At 45.8% G+C, this 17,935-nt stretch overlaps 2 protein-coding genes across 2 annotated transcripts in view; one reads left to right on the top strand and one right to left on the bottom strand.

The window, feature by feature from the left end:
* Positions 1-15,306, bottom strand: part of LOC144104580 (large ribosomal subunit protein uL1-like) — a 48,768-nt gene extending 33,462 nt beyond the window's left edge. Inside the window, exons 1-2 of the mRNA XM_077637679.1 lie at positions 15,189-15,306; positions 14,803-14,876 (exon numbers count right to left, since the gene is read on the bottom strand). Coding sequence (XP_077493805.1) covers positions 14,803-14,837 — 35 coding nt within the window. The 5' untranslated portion in view covers positions 14,838-14,876; positions 15,189-15,306. The remainder of the gene's footprint in view (positions 1-14,802; positions 14,877-15,188) is intronic.
* Positions 1,646-14,283, top strand: LOC144104579 (uncharacterized). Its single transcript, XM_077637678.1, has 6 exons — positions 1,646-1,830; positions 6,323-6,534; positions 7,752-7,926; positions 8,761-8,880; positions 9,932-10,041; positions 11,138-14,283. The coding sequence occupies exons 1-6, from the start codon at positions 1,719-1,721 to the stop codon at positions 11,393-11,395; spliced, it is 987 nt and encodes a 328-aa protein (XP_077493804.1). The 5' UTR covers positions 1,646-1,718; the 3' UTR covers positions 11,396-14,283.
* Positions 15,307-17,935: the final 2,629 nt, after the last annotated feature.

Below are 17,935 nucleotides of genomic sequence, written 5' to 3'. Positions count from 1 at the left end.
GCGCGCTCTCATGGTCTAGAAAAATTACAAACTTCACTGCCTCGGATGGCGTTAGTAGAGTGAACTCTACTGCAGCCCTTGAATCTGCTTGCTTCTGTTCTTGAACTGTATACAGGGTGATTTTTTTTAACGTTTACAGGTTTGCTTTAAGATCTGCGATAGGGACGTCTGTGCGGTTTGTGCACGTGAATTTTTACACCCAGGCGAACACCACACGGGTTATAGAGCTTAATAAATAGGTAGTTGACTAAAAACTGACAAACTTCTTTATTTTTGATTTCAAAGGGTAATATTACGCACCGAAACTGAAGGCCGTCAACATTTTTAACCCGCCGCGGTGGCTCAATGGTTAGGGCGCTCGATTACTGATCCGGAGTTCCCGGGTTCGAACCCGACCGCGGCGGCTGCGTTTTTATGGAGGAAAAACGCTAAGGCGCCCGTGCGCTGTGCGATGTCAGTGCACGTTAAAGATCCCCAGATGGTCGAAATTATTCCGGAGTCCTCCACTACGGCACCTCTCTCTTCCTTTCTTCTTTCACTCCCTCCTTTACCCTTTCCTTACGACGCGGTTCAGGTGTCCAACGATATATGAGACAGATACTGCGCCATTTACTTTCCCCCTAATACCAATTATTATTATTAAACATTTTTAGGTGAGCTCAGTTTTTCATTTCTTGATCGGCAATGTGGTTCGAAATATCGGACGTCAGGAATATGCATTTAAAAGCTCATTGAGTTGGCTTTTCCACACTGCAATATTAACAAAATGGCACCCCTGTGAGTGGTATCATTGCTTAAATCAAGTTAATGTCTTCTACACCGCCAAATACACAAACGGCGTCTGCATTTGACGCATAAAAAAATCCGAGACGCAGTTTTAGATATACGCAATGCAGAAAAGTCAACTTAGCAAGCTTTCAAAAGCGCATTTTTTTGCATGCGATATTTTCGGACAACATTACCGATTAGGAAGCTGCGAAAACTGGGCTTGCCTTCAATGTTGACGGCCTTCATCATCACTGACATCACTGTCGTCTTCAAGAAACCATACAACTACCTTCCCCCCCCCCCCCCCCCCACTTTGTGCGCTGAAGACTGTTTCTCTATCCAGCCTTCCCTTTCCCTCAACGGCGCGGTTGAGGCGCCCTGCCATCGAGAAACAGCCAGTGCTTATAACCGTGCTTCCCTTAGCAAGCCCATACTATTTTATACTACTACATTAGTAGCTCAGGAGCAAAAAAGCCAGGTGCTATTGCCGTCAGCAATAGTCTTGTGTCCATCAGCGCTATTGCCACTGGAAATCGGCAATAGGTCTTCAAGTAGAGTTTCAGTCACGTAACCTTTTCTCGCCGTCCTCTGCCACGACCGCGGTCGACAAAAAGACGAAAAAAAAGAGGCAAAATAAAAGACCGCAAGAGAACCTCTCCGCCAGCATGTCTCCGTTCAACCTCTTCGCTGCCGATAATGTTACGTCACAGCAAGGCAAGAGGTAAGCGACTTCAAAGGAGGAACAGCAGCGCATCGCAAAAGCGGAGGAGTGTACAAACGTGTGTGTGTGTGTGTGTGTGTGGGTGGGGGGGGGGGGGGGTACCGTCCTTATCGGTAGGCGGCAGCTCCGGGGCCTTCACCGAGTTCGAGGAGAGATAGTGCGCGTCGTTGCTCTGACGCTGTCCAGGAGGCGACGACGTCCACTTACGGCACACGATAATAGGAAAAACATGGCGACGCCGTTCTCCCGTTTCCCGGCCGTCTGCTTGTTGTTGGCGGGTTTGGTAGTTACCTGTGGATTTGTCGGAGTGAACGGCGACCGACCGACCAAGTCAGCCGTCTGTGAGTAACCACGACGACTTGAGGCGCCTCTTTTTTTAAACTTTCGTACAACCCTTGCCTGAATGGATGACCCAGTTCCTTTTCTTCGACAGTCGCGTCTTCCAAGCTTTCAGTGTGAAGGCGTAATCGCGAGTGGTTGACAGCTCTGTGAGGTCGGTTTCCGGTGCAGATGAGTGTTTTCTTCTCAACGGTGTTGCGGCCGTGACATCTTTGTGTCGTCTATCTAACCTGGCGGCTGTGAACCCTTTCTCGAGGTCCACACCTCGTTATATGCGCACCTGTGTCACTGAAAGACAGTGAAATTAAATACAGTAAACATTAGATCAGCCCAAAAGCTGTCCGCTTAACCAGCTTCTTTTCCTTTACCGTTAGCGTCATTGAACTACCTCTTCTCTTCTGAGCGCGCCTACTTTGAGCTATGGGTCGATAAATTCCAGATCAATAAGACTATAATCAGACTGAATCGACAGTGGAGCGCGTCGGCTCAGCATCATGTAAAACGTCATGCGCTACGAGACATAGACGCAGAAATATACAAAACGACACAACATACACAAAACGCTTTGTATCATCTGCCTTTATATCATTTGTGCCTGTGTCAGTCGGCGTTTACGTTCTACTTCACGTAAAGCTTCAATAGGCTGCTCTGTTGTGGAATTGCATGTATTCTTAACTTCGGCAAATAGAAATATAGTGTTATTTGGGGAGCCTAAATATTGGTAGACATGGGACTTGGACGTTGAAAGAAGCGAAGGGCTTACAGTGGCAAGATCCATTTCGTAATGGCACTCTTGGGGTTTGAATTAGTGCTTAACCCGACTGCTATAAAAGTTGTTCGGGGAGCAGAAATGAGAATAGTATCAATAGTATGGTTTTACTGAAAAAAGAAAGGCGTACAGAGTGTGCATAAGCTCATCGCCGGCTTACAGCGAGATCTTTCGTTTAATCATGTTCGTAAAAAAAGCTGCACATGCCATAAAAAAAGAGAAGAATACGTAATGGCAAGACGTTGATGGCGAGAAACTTATATTAAACTTCCGTTGTTTCCTGTTAACAAACGAGAAAATCAAGGAAGCATGAATTACCAAAAGAAATAAAAGAAACAAAAAGAAGAACGTGAAGCAAGAGTTTAGTGCTAAACGAGAGCCGAACAATATACTATGCTTATCGCCTTCAGACGCGAATTATGGTTATTCTATCGAGAAAAATCTGAAAATTTGTGCGTATACTTAAAACCCATAGTTCACAAACATAAAAGCAATGGCTCAAACGCTTTACGAATTCACGCACACCGCACACTTCCACACTCGCCGAATTGCAACCTTATTTAAAACAGAAAAACACATCTATGCCCACATAATTAATATCTTTGTCATGCGAAGCTGTTTCCCAAAAATAATCTGCAGTGTCCTTTAATAATACATATGCCATCGAGTGAGAGAAAAAAGAAGTGAGAACTCCAGACAGCCATTCCTGGTGGTGCCTTGAAACTTGACGACGTGCATCTCTATCTCTTGGTTTGGAAAAGCGATTCTTAATTATAGAAACTAAATGACTCTGCTATTATATCCAGCAGGTATTTCAAATGTAGTTGGCTTCACTAAGTTCCCCAAAGCAACGCTAGATGCCTCGAAAAAAACTTTGATAAGTCGGCGCTGCGCAAGGGGACGTGCCCCGCGCAAGACGACGAATCAGCGTAAAAAAGCAGCCGATAGTACGAGCAGGATGTGCGAATCAGCAGGGTAAACCGGCGGGTACTGGCTGCTGACCCGCACCGCTACGCTATACTACGGTAAACTTAACGCTCGTACAATCGGTGTGCGCGCACACTTGCGTTGGCAAGAAAAAAAAACGATCAAAGAGTTCTTGGTTGTTTGGTTTAAAACTGATTCAACTGCCGAGTGTATGTATACCTGTTCGTTCGACTGCGGTCAAGGCTTGCGTGGAAGCCGCGTGGATTTGCTGACGGCTGACAAGAAGCTAGCTCCGTCAACAGAGTCACGTATACAACTCTTTAGTAGAAGGTACAGACTCCACTCGGCTATGGCCTACTGTGATTGAATGTGTGCGTAGATGGTGTCTTCTGGAGTGGACTACTTTATACTGTGAGTGAATGTGTGTATGGATTGTGGCACTACAATTGACTATGTTCTACTGTGACTGAATATGTGCATAGATGGTGTCTTCTGGAGTGGGCTACTTTATACTGTGAGTGAATGTGTGTATGGATTGTGGCACTACAATGGGCAATGTTCTACTGTTACTGAATATGTGCATAAATGGTGTCTTCTGGAGTGGGCTACTTTATACTGTGAGTGAATGTGTGTATGGATTGTGGCACTACAATGGGCTATGTTCTACTGTTACTGAATATGTGCATAGATGGCGACTTCTGGAGTGGACTGTGTGGAGTGAATGTGTGCATAGATGGTGACTGCGGGTGAGGAATGTGAGCAATTATAAGAGACTGTGCGCATAGCGGGGTAGATGCGACAGGTTTTACGACATTATTAACATAGAAGGGACGCTACGGTGGAGCAATTGCCGGAAGAATAAGCAAGGCTAATCCCACCTGTAGCATTCAACACCTCAACTCAACCCAACTCAACTCCACTCGGCTACTAAACGGGACAGAACAGCAGAAAAGAAAAGGCGAATGGGTGGACACTTCTACGCATGCGCTTTGTGTGTCCTAAAGCTGAAAAAAACTACAAACATCTTTATGGTTTTGTTTTCGCATGCTTCCGTAGCTGCAGGCATCCTTGAATCGCCATCATCGCGGCTGGTCCGGCAACGTTAGAAGCATTTCTATTTTCAATTCAACCTATTTATAAGGCTACCCCTTAGCACTGTCCCAATGTCTGGTAACGCTCCGACACACCACAATGGGGTAATATAGGCGGCTCTGGAAGAATAAGAATAAAAATAAGAGGGCCACTCGTGTACAAGATTCATCTCGAAATTCTCCAAAGCTTCCTAAACACGCGGCACGGTTAGCCTCGTTCTCTTTTTCAGTTACCAATCTCAAAGTATTTGTTTGTTTTTTTAATTTTAAACAACAAGTCTGCATTTTTATTTTAAATTTTAGGCTATCAATGTTTTAATTCATACTTTTTTGAGCAGCTGTCAGTCGCCGCCTGTGTCTTGGCCCATCCCCCGCAGTGGGTATGCGCCATTATCCTCTTGAGGACAACAACAACAACAAATACAAGTGCTCCCACGAGAGGTCCGGTATTGGCGCCCATATACATTCTTGCCTGCTCAGAATGCTCATAGTTTGTGCGTTAATTGTCATCCCATAGTTTTCCTTGTAGGTGTGTCTTCCGGGTCCCAATAAAAGCTAAGTACTGAGAACGGCTAAGGAACATCTCGACAGGGCAGTTGATAGGAGGCGACCTTTCCAGCGCCTTGACTTATTATGTCACGTTACTCACTAACGATAGCGCCGGCGCAGATATGTGGCGACGGAGCGCGCTATAAAGATTCACGTTTAACACGAAGCGTGATAAGCAACAATACATAGGCCGCATCGTGTCCTTGGGATCTCTCACTATGCGCCCCACTGACGTGCGTTCCGCAACGGGGCTGGCACAAGGCACACTGCTGTTTAGGATATGCTTTTGCACTTGTTTGGATCATCACGTTTTCTTTGGATCCTTTAGGATTTAGCCACGACGAAATCTTCTCCTTCTTCTGTGGATGTAGGAAGAATGGAAAGTGGGAAGACACGGGCTTGTCTACTGGAGGGCTAGCCTCCACGCCCACTGCCTGCGTGTCGCGACGAAATGTCACTACCTAGGTCCTTTTATATTAAAATACAGCGGTTCAATTTCTTAGTGGCCGTATTAAGATTAAAAACCATCATGACCATGTTAAAAAAGGGGTGTTCACATTTTCTTGGCTTAACATGTTATCGTGTTCTTTTTTTAATTCACCAAGCTCGCTAAGGGCTATTAAAGACCGTTTTCTTAAGTCATGGAACCGTGTATATGATTTCTTTTTTTACAAGTAGGGTTAAGTTTATTTGGAGTACACCAAATCTCCGCAACTGTTGGTAAGATAAATGCACATTACTGCCGTGCCTATAGAGTTAGCAGAGAAAAAGGATACCAAAAACTGTGCCTTGTCGCCTCCGGTGCACCACGAACCAGCAAATCTAACGACTGGCGTCTCTATGCATGGGTCATACAAAAGACAAAAAAGGCGTCTATGGTTACGAATAACGCCCCTTGTGGCAGTACTGATATCAGATTTTCAGTGCCCAAGGTGTAGTAGCTAGGGATAAAATTTATATTCAAATCATTCATATGATTATGCAATTCAGCGTATCATCATCAGCCTGACTACGCCTACTGGAGGACAAATGCCTCTCCCATATGTTTCCTATTTGCCCTGTCCTGTGCCAACTACGGCCACCTTATCCCTGAAAACGTCTTTTTGGCTCGCTGGGCTGAAAAATTAATGCAGCTATTGAAATGACGCTTCCTCGCAGACTACATGGACGACCTGTGCGGGTCCTCGCACACCGCCGCCATCACGGTGGGCGTGGCCGGACTGGAGTCTGCGGTAGTGCTCAGGGCCACCAAGCACAACATTGACCACGACTTCAACTGCACGGTGAACGTCACGACCCGCGTGGACAGGAACCTCCTGTACAGCATCTCCTTCCTGGACCTGCCCATGACCTGCCTATCCTACCTGGAGGTACTGGTGACGATATCATTTTAATTTCTCAATGGCGGTCTGATGAAAGCACGCCATGACTGACTCGCATCTGGGTCCGAACGAGGGGGGTGGGGGGGTCAAAGCAACTAACCAGGGGAAAGCTTGCACCTATCAGAAAACTGATACCAGACAGCAGCAGGGAGCTTAGAGATACTTTATGACACGTTACTGCTCTTTGCCAAACCTGTGGCGTACACACTTTTGCCGGAAATGTATCAGCCACCAGATTTGTTGCTGGACTACACTGTTGTGCCCTTGTAGCCCTCAACCCCCCCCCTCCTCTTCCTGAAAATTAGGCTCCAGGCCTAGGAGGAGTCAGGACTATAGTTCCTCTCAACATCGAAAGCTTCGAAGCCCTATAGCGACGCAAAACGACCAGTGATGGATGGCCCCGAAGCAGACTCGTTGGTATGCACATTTTTGACACAGACTTGCACACGCGTCTTGTGCCTCCCTTCCTAATCACTGCAGCTCAAAGGGTGTCATCAGCGCTACTCAAATACAGTATCACTGCTCCGAGATGATCCTAGCTTTAGCGGCAGTCACGACAGCCAATGACATTGCACGTCTATATAGGTGCCATTGATTTTGAAGAACGCACTTGAGTGCGCAGTAAAATGAAGCTAAGTGTTCTTTTTATATATGGGTAAGTGAAAGCGATAGTCATTGCTCACCACACATTCGCATCGACCCCTTGACTTTTCTTTTTCTACATACCACAAGTCCTTCATAGCCCAAGCCGGCTTGTGCGACATTTTGATTGGCCAGCAGGAAAATTCTGGTCACCTTGGTTACGTGCGCCCTTATTTTCTACAATTTTCAATTGATTTGCTAATGTGCCTTAAGCCTATGTGCTTTAGCCGTGGAGAATAGCAGAGCCGACTTCGCCGATAAGAGCGCGCTGGAAGTGCTTCGTCAGAATGGAGCTTCATGGTGCGTTCAACAGATGGCGCCGCTACTTAATCAACTGCCATGGTAGAATGCTCCCAACTGCCGGTGGCCTCCCTGGGGTTGAAGCACAGTATTAGCACGCTAAGTCGCACCGCCATCTATTGACTTCACCACGAAGCTCCACGCCGATGAAGCACCAGTAGCGTGCTCTTATCGGCAGAGCCAGCTCTTGGGTCGATCTTAACTTCGTGCTAACGGTACGGTTGCGCACTATATAAGACACCAGGTGGCGTCGTCCAGCGCAGGTGTGGGCCGACCGGCGGGACGCGCGGCGTTTCTGTCGAAACGTGGACGACCCCCGCGGCAAGGAGGCCCACTGGGTGAGCAGCCCACAGATGCAGGTGCAGCTGGTCACCTCGCGTCACGACTGGAACTACGAGCGCAAGGCCTTCGAGATGGTGATCACCTCGTACAGGCAGAGTGAGTCCGTCCCGTTCTCCACACCGCATCACCTGCTTGCTTAAGCTTTGTTTTTGTTTTGTTTTTTAATGCGAAAGCATTACTTGGCTATGTCGGCGACTGCGTGTCCGCAAAACGTGTCCGCAACCGTTGTGTCGTTCTCAGAAGAGTCAGGATCAAACGAATGATTATAATCGATAGAGGATCATGTGAGGGTGATGCGCGACAAAATTTGGTTTCGATAGGATAAGTAGTTAATTAATTAGAGCCAAAAATGTCGAAACACCGTCGAAATAGCGTAAACGTCGATATAGTGAGTGGACGGGAAAACAACCGTGGACGACAAAATAGTGGGAAAATAGACAAAGGAGTGGAAAAAAAGTTTGAAATGGATTGAAATGTGTTTGATGAGTGATAATTGATCAAACAAAAAGTTTGATTCACATAGAGTAATTAATTCGAAGCAAAAGTCGTCGGAGCATGCAGGCAAAGCAACACCTCCAGAGCACGTAACTAGCAAAAATAGGCGAATTTTGTCGATCCACAGCAGCTAGGGTAATCGCGTTTTCGAAATTCTAAAAACTGATATAGCTATTACTAACGCCCGGCTTCAAACTCCTAATTGCAACCAGGCGCCCACCTCTAATAGTTAAAAGCTAATTACTGAAAATTGGTTAAGTGGCTAACATTATTCACCTCTTTTCTGAAGTTCGCCAACATGCAATTATTGTGATGGAGAAACCACATTCATACCTCAAGAAGCCTATTTTTAAAATTCTGGTTCACCTTCTCTGAAACACCTGGTATCAATATGAGCAATAGATATATGGCCTGTTTGCTTTCTAACGTGCGCAGGCCTTCACTTCGACGGCTGCTACCAGGGCGAGTACCAGTGCGGTAACAAGTTCTGCATCTGGCGCGAGCTGACCTGCAACAACGAGAACAACTGCGGAGACCTTAGCGACGAGAACTGTAGTAAGTAACATTACATAGATCTATTCGTTTTTGGTGAGACAAATTAAGGCGATGAGTTGCTTGAGCGTCGATAAGTCAAGTTGAAGAAGAGTATCTTAAACCAAACAGAAACGTTCGTGACACTCACTTTAATGAAATTTGTGAGGTTCCGCGCAGTCGCACGAGTTATGGTGGTCAGATGCTGCGCTACCAACTTCCAAACTTACTTAATCATTGATTATACGTATATATTTGTTTTCCGCATTTTATTATACTTTTGCCCCTTTACATAAACTGCTTTGCACTATTTACTGGCTATTTGTATAGATTCGCCTTCCAGTGTGATAATATCGATGCTTCCCTGTTACGATTTCTCCCGTGTAACGCTTTACTCATCAATTTTATGTCACTTCTTTTCTTCATTTTGGTATTTTGTTTGCATATTTATTTGCTCTGCTGCGTCGCTGTCGGGTAGTCGGTCAGTGGACGCTATCAAGCCCTGTTTTGAGGCCTTTTATCTACTGCCCGCAACATCGCTGTCCATAGATGTTGATGTTCTGAAAATAAATAATGAAAATAAGATTGCACTGGATTAGATTAGAGTGCAATGGATTGGACTGATGACCATCTGTCAAAGTAAAAAGCTTGCACACGCCTTTTTCCTACAGTCAACGGAGTTGTATAGGCACGATGTGTGTAATATGTGGCGTTCGTCCCAGTGTCCAGCACCGGGACAGCAGGAGTGTCTCATAAACGCCGTTCATTCATGAAGAGGCATGCGAAGTGCTTTTTATGCTTTTGTTAAAAGGTTAACGCTAATTACAGCCTTCTCTGACCACAGGGTGCATATATAAAGTGCTTGTGATCGGTCGTTCTCAAAGTGCTATTTCCTACTGTGTTCTTGATGTCTCATAATTGCATCAAAACATGTGACTGTCGGAAGGCGCAAGATAGAACTATATGAAGGCATTTTGAATTTTCCAGAAGTTGTGAGAGGGGTAAACGGAGTTCGCACGTTTTACATCTTATTGGCCTTTCTCATCACATGTTTGCCTGCCGACGTTGAACGCAGTGTCGAAGACCCTGGCCATTGTCGTCACCATCGCAGCCGGTGTCACAGTGGTGGTGCTGATATTTGCCCTGGTGTCATACATCAGGAAACGTGCTGAGCTCGGACCTGAAGTAAGTTCGCAGATCCAAGTGCGTTTTTCACTCATTAGAGGTAGCTAGAATCAGGAAATTCCCTTGCGAAAAGGCTGCTTAGGCAACACTGTGCAAAGGATACAGCAATGGAAAAGAGCGTACGTGACACTGACATGGTGTCCCGTGTTAGCATATTAATGCGAAGGCATTACTACTTACGAGGAAAGCCTGCGGAGTGTGTGTGTGTGATTATGTGTGTGTATACTCGCGGATGGTACAAAAAATCCCAGCGATGCCAAGAAAAACAGGTTGACGTCATCAAGTGGCCGTATGACGCACACAAAAGCCGAGAACCGCCACTTCAGATAATCCTATACTTGTCGTTTTTTCTACATATTCTCGGCACTGGCTTACCTTAATGTGACGCGAATTTTCTCGACGATATTCGTACCAAAATTGTGACGCAACGATTTGTCGTAAAGCGTTCAAATGTGCAGCTTAAGGAAAGTTGACGTAGCGGGCTATAGAACACCTTCTGGCTTGCTTTCCCTGTAGTTAGTACTTTATTTGAATCTAACTCACACAATTCGAACTCCAGAGTTCGCTCTATTTTTGTTCGATACGTATTAGTACTTGGCATTTTTTTTAGTATTTTTCATGTCTGTCCAGTACATGCCACAGGCTAGACTCCAAGACTGGGTGCAGTACAAATTTCATGTGAGTCATGTTTCCGACAAAAAAACATCGGTCAGAGGGACAGCAAACACAACGGGTCTTTACTCTCCCTATGGCTGCGTTTTTTTTTCTTTGTAAACATGCCTCGTACTGTTACAAATCACCAACTAGTCCAGCTTTCTACTCTTTTTTTTATTGGTTTTTTGGGGAAAGGAAATGGCGCAGTATCTGTCTCATATATCGTTGGACACCTGAACCGCGCCGTAAGGGAAGGGATAAAGGAGGGAGTGAAAGAAGAAAGGAAGAGAGAGGTGCCGTAGTGGAGGGCTCCCGAATAATTTCGACCACCTGGGGATCTTTAACGTGCACTGACATCGCTCTTGGTGGTATATATTTTACCATCCCGTAACACTGTTCACCCTTGCTAATGGGATGACTCCTCACCGCTTACTTTCCGCAGGACTTGTCCCGTACCACGAGCACCCAGTCGATGCACAGTGTGGGTTCTGGAATGTCCGCCGCCATCGACACCACCTACAGGCCCCTGACGGGAAAGCACCTGTTCCTCGAGCCGCTCTTGGAGAGGCCCATGGTGCAGCTCGGCGAGTTTCCCAGCAGGACGACATCCGAGGATAACGTCCCTCAAGACGACCAGGGCGGCGAGAAGCGGCTCAGGCCGTGCATACGTTATGACCGCTCCGTGTCGGATCCAATGTGAAATGCGAGGAACTCATGTTGTGTCTCCAAGCTACCAGAGTGCTGTTGAGACGGCATATAGTTACAACCTTTCACAAGGCGCCGAAGCAGCACAGGACTGCCGACATTGAATAACGTGTCTTGGTTTAGCGACAATTGTATCACGTTTGTGTTAGCTTTATAGAAGCATTTTGATTTCTTTTTAGCGGACTGCCTCGAAAATCTGAGTGAACACTTACGCGTCTGACTGAAGATTGCAGGCCCAGGAAATAGGCATCCGAATGCCGGGACGAGCTCAGATTATGCGTTTGTGCGGTTTTAGCTATCATGATGTTAGGGAGTTCAGGAAAGCGCACAATGGACGGACTGTAGTTGCTGCTTTGTCGGAGTGGACATTGGTAATGCAGACGTATATTTCTTTGTTGTAGACCTTAACAGTATTCTTCGGTCCCGATCGTTTGGTCTCTGCACATAAGGCCCGAAACTGATTCTTTTATGCAGCGAGGCAAATCTGACTTGTACACCAGTGATGGTAGGGCTTGATAAAGCGAAAAAGCATGCCACTGATTCTGGCGTAAAAAGCAGAAACTCAGAGCAGGAGAAACAGAATAGCTATCTCTTGGTCTCGAATGAAATTGTCCCACTGCCACGAAGTGTTTTTGCTATAGTTCATTTTTGTATGAACTAATGCGAGTAGCAAACATGACAGATCTTGTAGATCTTGACTGGAGCCGGACAGAGACGAAAAGTAAAGAAGAGTAGGAGAAAAGCAACCAACGTTCGCGGAATATACCATACACGAAGTAATAAAATGTACCTGCGACGCGCACTTGAGAGTAACGTGAAAAAAAAAAGGCAGAGAGAATTCTATGACAGCGTGGCACTCATTAACATCCCTACGCACCGATTCAACAGAACTGTCGCCGCCATCGCTGCACGATATTAAACGACTGCATTTTGCTCGGAAGCATTTCTGCCAGAACTGTGCCTAATTTAATAGAGACCGTAATATGCACCCTATAAACCGTAACCACTAGATATGCCATAGATTCATACTTTCATACCAGGGGGCAGAGGCACTTGCATAAGGATTGGACATTTTGCTATCAACTTACCATCCGGCCGCTCCTTGTTCAGCATGTCAAGAGGGTTTTTGATGAAATTTAATGGAAGTTTACATGTTAGACATCATATTAATGCAATGGGTCTATTCTCTTATTCGCTGCATAAGCCGTCGCTCGAAGTCCAATAGCGTTCCAATGTAATATCATACCCAACAATTCTGGACAAAAGCAAGTTTCAGAGGGAAACCTTTGATGAACTCAATTTTTTCATATAATGTAAGATTTCACTATAACAATCTATGTACTCACGGATCACCCGACGGTAGTCTTGCTTTTTTTCTATTAACGTTTTTGCTACCCTGAAAAGCATTCCCCTTTTTGATTTTCTAAGGCGGTCTTAACTTTTCGATGCGATCGATAGAAACACTTTAAAAGAAGATTTTTCTACATGTCCGAAGAATGGACCATTACTTTCAGTATTTCCAGAACAGTATTTTACAATTTTCCAATTTTCAAAATTTTCCCTCCGGGAATGTTGGACGTGAGTTTCGCGAAGTATGCTGAGTCAACTGTGCTTTGAGAGCTTACAAAATGGCTGCGCCACGGGCAAAGAGAGATGTTCTCCTAAGCGCGAGGGCAGCTGACGGCATGGACTCACAGGTGCACGATCTCTTGTGCCCCATGTGTTCACCTCCTTGTCCCTCAGTTTTCCTGCTTGTTCAATAAATGAACAGCCACCTCCACTTCACCCATGCAATGTGTTGGACACGCCAGAGCTATAGGGCCGCAGGCAGGGTTGTACGGGCCGCATTGCGTGACGTGTCCACTACAAGACCTAAGTGCCACGTTGGCGACGTGACGAAGGTCGGTGGTTGTCATGCACGGTTCTGATGGGAGCAGGAAAGGCACTCACGCACCGAACAAAAGTGTTTTCATCGTTGTAACAAGGCCGGCCAAATGGCGTGCCGTGTTCCAGACTAAGTGGCAGAGAAGAATTGTACCCGCGCTCTTGTTGAAGGTCAGCGCAAGTATATCGGTGTTTATGAGTAAAAAAAAAAGTGTGAGGGAGATTGCTGGAATCCGTACAGAAGGACGGAAAAAGCTTCCAAGGTTATCCATGCTACGTCTGGATTAACCTACTGCCTATTAAGTGCAGTAGCTGTGCACTTTTTCGTTTTGGTTCTCTTAACGGATCTCCCGAAGAGGCCCATGTATTCTACGAGACTAACATGTAGGTGTTTGAACACATTGTTGCTCCTCTGTAATCCGGGTGGCTTAGACGCGTATTTGCGAGGTGGGCTTTCTGCAGGTGCAGCCGTACACGGCATAATTACAGGGGCAGAGCAAGCGTAGATTGTGCTTTGAACAGTGCATGTGTACAGCTGTACAGATGGAGGGTCAAAATAGATCTGGCACATGTAACCGGTCACAGATAAGTGAAAATGTATACATATAAGGGATTTCATGAATTAACAACTGAATCTTGCTGGCCACAAGATCCAGGCCAGTGGCTTGGGAAGCAAGCGCTCAAGTCAGCGAGCAGGAAAAAGAAATTGGACTGTCATATAAGTCAGCACGTCGGCTTTAAGGTGTTTTTCGCATGCAGACTAGAGCGCGCGAAAGAAAGGTAAATTGCTGTAGTTTTGAAAATTACCCTCAGAACAACACAAGCTAAGCTTTTTCACAACTTCAGTACAATATGCTGCAGATTTGATACTTAGGTCAAAATACACGTCTGGCCTGCTGTTTACACAGATTTCGGATGTTCCCTTTCCTGTTATTATATTAAATATTCCACCCCCTGATAACCACGCTGGTAGCGAATAAATCACGACAATTACGCTAACAATTAAGGAGAGAGGGCACCCACAACATGACAACTGGGAAATTAAGCAGAGAAGGCCCCCAAAACACGACAGCAGAGAACATTACTGCGTTTTTAACTTAGGCAGTAATGCCATAAGCGAAATGAGTCGAAACCCGCATAAAAAACTTTGCAAATACTCGAAGATTTGTTTGGCACTCTTGTAATATCGAATGACGTAGCAAAATACCAAGCAGTTGAGTTCGAAAAAGGAAGTCTAGGATTTCGTGCTGAGGAAGCGCTGATATATAACAAGATAGTAATTAATCATTGCGTCTACCCAAGCGCAGCCATATGGCTACAAAGGAAAGGTATATACAGCTTCCACATAAACTTTGTAGTTAAAGAAACATTCATCCTAGTCCGGGGTTCGAACCCGGGACCACCGCTTCACCGGAGCAGTCGCTCGACCAGCTTAGCTGACCTCTATTATTACAAATCTACTCCACCTTGGGGGATTCCCCTAAAACATTTGACCAAACGCTGATATACTGTTCGTACCTGAATATCGTATGCTGCTTCTCGGTGTACGGCATACAAGTGATGAGACCGAGTTGATTCCATCCATTGGCATGCTGTGGAAGGTAAAAGTAAATGCTCATCTCAGTAAAACCGTAGCTCAAAGTAAGTCTTAGCTTAGTCTTAGTAAAAGTAAAAGCGGATCCAGCAAGAATACGAGAATAGTGGGCCGACAGCTCATCCCACAAAGCAGAAACGTAAGTAGAATCACGTGACTTTACACATGCGCATACCTAGTACGGAGTTGCAGAGGGTAAATAACAGAATAAAACGTCTTCATTCCACTGTTACTCTTTAATTTGCGTTGGTGTCACCTTTTCGAGTAAGGCAAGCATTCTGGCCTGCGCCTTTCAATGTCCCTTCAGTACCTTTCGTCGTCCATTTTCTGTTAGTCCAGGCGGTGCGGTCGTCCGATTCAGGTTGTTGTTGATGACGATGACGACGCGCAAATTGTATGGCGCAAGGGCAACTAAGGTCAAAGGGCCAACTCACGTCTCTGCCGATTCTTGTTGGAGACACTAACGGTGTCCAGCAGCAGCGGCTGGAAAACTCGAGCACCACGACGGAGGTCCCGAGCTTCTATCTCTCTTCAGCTGTCTGTCTGCGCCTTAATGATGCACTGTAGTGGCACAAGAGATGAGAAAAACCGCAGTTTATTTCACTCTTCCGCACTCATTGCGTCACTGGCGTCGCGTCGCGATGATAAGAACACCGTTTGCACGGCGTCGCGTTGTTGCAGTGTCGGGAATACGAGCTCAGTTTAGATTGCAGCCGTGGAGATGGAACAGCATGCTCGAGTCTGCTTGACGAGTGTCAGTTTCATTCAGCATCCATCGCCTGAGCGAGCTTGTGTTCTCAATTATTAAAATATCAGCTTTCCGTCCGGGAAAGCCTGAGGGGACTGAGCTTTTCCTGCGAAGACGTCTCTCACATCGTGCACCCTCAGGGCTGGCGAACTGAGCGCCGGTTAGTGTGACAATCGCTGTTGCATTTTTTAGAGGACATTCGTGCAGGCTAGTTGGTAAAGGTTTTCCGAAATTTCTAGCGCAAAAAAGGACGAGGACCCAAAAACAAAGTGGACAGGACCCAGCACTACTAACAACTCCATTTTCATTGAAAAAAAAAACATTGCTTTTATGCAGTAATCATTCCTAACAACCAAAAAGAAAGAAAGCACCAAGAAGCTTATGAATCGTCTTGATAATCTTACCCGCCTTAGTTGTTAGTAGCGCTGTGTCCTGTCCACTCAGTTTCTTGTGTCCTCGTCTTTTTGCGCTAGAAATTTTAGAGGACGCTGTACTTGTGAAACAGCTGTAGAGATGCTATCATTTAAAACAGCTACAGAGGCGGAGTAATTGCCGACAGGCCACTGCAAGTATAATCTCGCCTGTACATGAACACCGCCACCAACCACAAGGAAAGGTTTAGGGCCCTGACTTATATATTTGAAATGAAATTATTGTGCCCCGGGGGTTGAAAACTGTTCCCTCCAAGCAAGCCACACTTGTGCTCAAAGGAACACAAAAGAGCGCTGCACTGAGTTTTTGTTTTTGGCAAGTATCAAAAATAAGGCGAAAGAAGGGAAAAAATTAAACATCCTAAGCCCCTTCACACTCTCCTTAATCACCCTGGTGCATAGTTTGGGAGTGCACCAAACCGCGACCAATCTTCCTTCGCGGTATGTGCCATTCCCGCAGTGGTCAGCGAGAACACAGCGCACTTTGAGCATAAGCATGAAAACAAAATTGAAGATAAAATAAAACAGCAGGCGCTAAGTAACCAACAGAATGAATGTTAATGGAAGCGAAGTGTGAAAGCTATGTGGAATGACGCAAATGGCATTCCAAAAGAGACATTTTACGAAATGTCAGCAGTGCGCAAAAAGCTATCGACACACGTCGCAAAAATTTGCTTCACGACTGTACATTTATAGGCCGCTCTTTTATGCCATTAGCACTGACGAGAAACTTTTCCTGGTAAATATATCCTTGCTTGCTGAAAGTCAAAATACCTGCCCACATCTGGACCTAAAATCTCGGCAAGGAGGTCATGGTATCCTTAATGGCAATACCCCAGCCCCGAAAGCGCAATGTTGCTGTCTGTGTCACGTTGAAAAGTGAGTCACACGCTCGTAACAGCAGTATATCTAGAGTCTTTGTTGCACTACTGAATGTCAGTACGTTGCCACATCGCTCAAACTCAAACAGCGAGAGGAGAGTTTATTAAAATAGATTTGCCTACGACGCCCTCTTAGTTGCGAAACCCAAAGTTGGTCGTAAACTCTTGTGCACGGCGGAAGAGTATCAAGGTGGTTGCTGTCGTCAACCTGGGGTCTCAATATGAACTTCCACAAAGTTGTTGTTGTTGTTTTAGGCCCCTGCTGAAATGGCACCTACCCATAGCAAGGAATTGGCCATGAATTCGGAGCAGACCCATAAAAGAGACGGAATGGCGGTACTCATTTAGGGCTAACGGCATTGAATAGATGGTTAAGGAAGCTGGGAAGGGTTTAAATAATATTATTAGATGCAATAAAGCGTTATGAATGAGCATAAAGAAAAAGACCATTCTGAAGAAATATGGCAGTTAACACAGAAAACTCGGCTGCAATGATATAACTATAGTGAAGCTTGCACACTGGTTTCAGACCATGCCCTAAAGTTGAAGTTGACAATAGTGATAATACAGATCGCAAATGGCGCCAAAGTTCCTCTGTTTTCTGCTGCCATGAGCACAGTTCCTGGCTTCGTCGTCTTCGGGTGTCACTCACTGATCTCCAGTAGAGAGTCGTGTGGTGATCTCCTTCTAGTGGAGAACAGTAGGGGCTGCTACTGCTGTTGTTGATAGGAAGAAATAAAAGGAAAGTGCACGGGCCTGCCTACTGGCTCGAACCGAACCACGCTCGCTGCCGCGTGCTAAAGGTAGGAGGGTTAAAGGATAGGAGAGCAAAGAGAAAGAAAAGGCGCGTGCTAATATGCCCCGGGGCGATCCCGGAGGCAGTGCAATACCGGGCCGACCCATGCCAGAGTGCTTCAAGCCGAGCACTCCGCAATATTCCAAAGATAAGTTTAATATCTTGGGTCCAAAGATCCGCAGCAGATATTAAATCAGGTAT

Source organism: Amblyomma americanum, chromosome 9 (genome assembly GCF_052857255.1).
Source record: "Amblyomma americanum isolate KBUSLIRL-KWMA chromosome 9, ASM5285725v1, whole genome shotgun sequence".
NCBI lineage: Eukaryota > Metazoa > Arthropoda > Arachnida > Ixodida > Ixodidae > Amblyomma > Amblyomma americanum.
The sequence above is the reverse complement of the archived record's forward strand: the minus strand, read 5'-3'. Positions and strand labels throughout refer to the sequence as shown.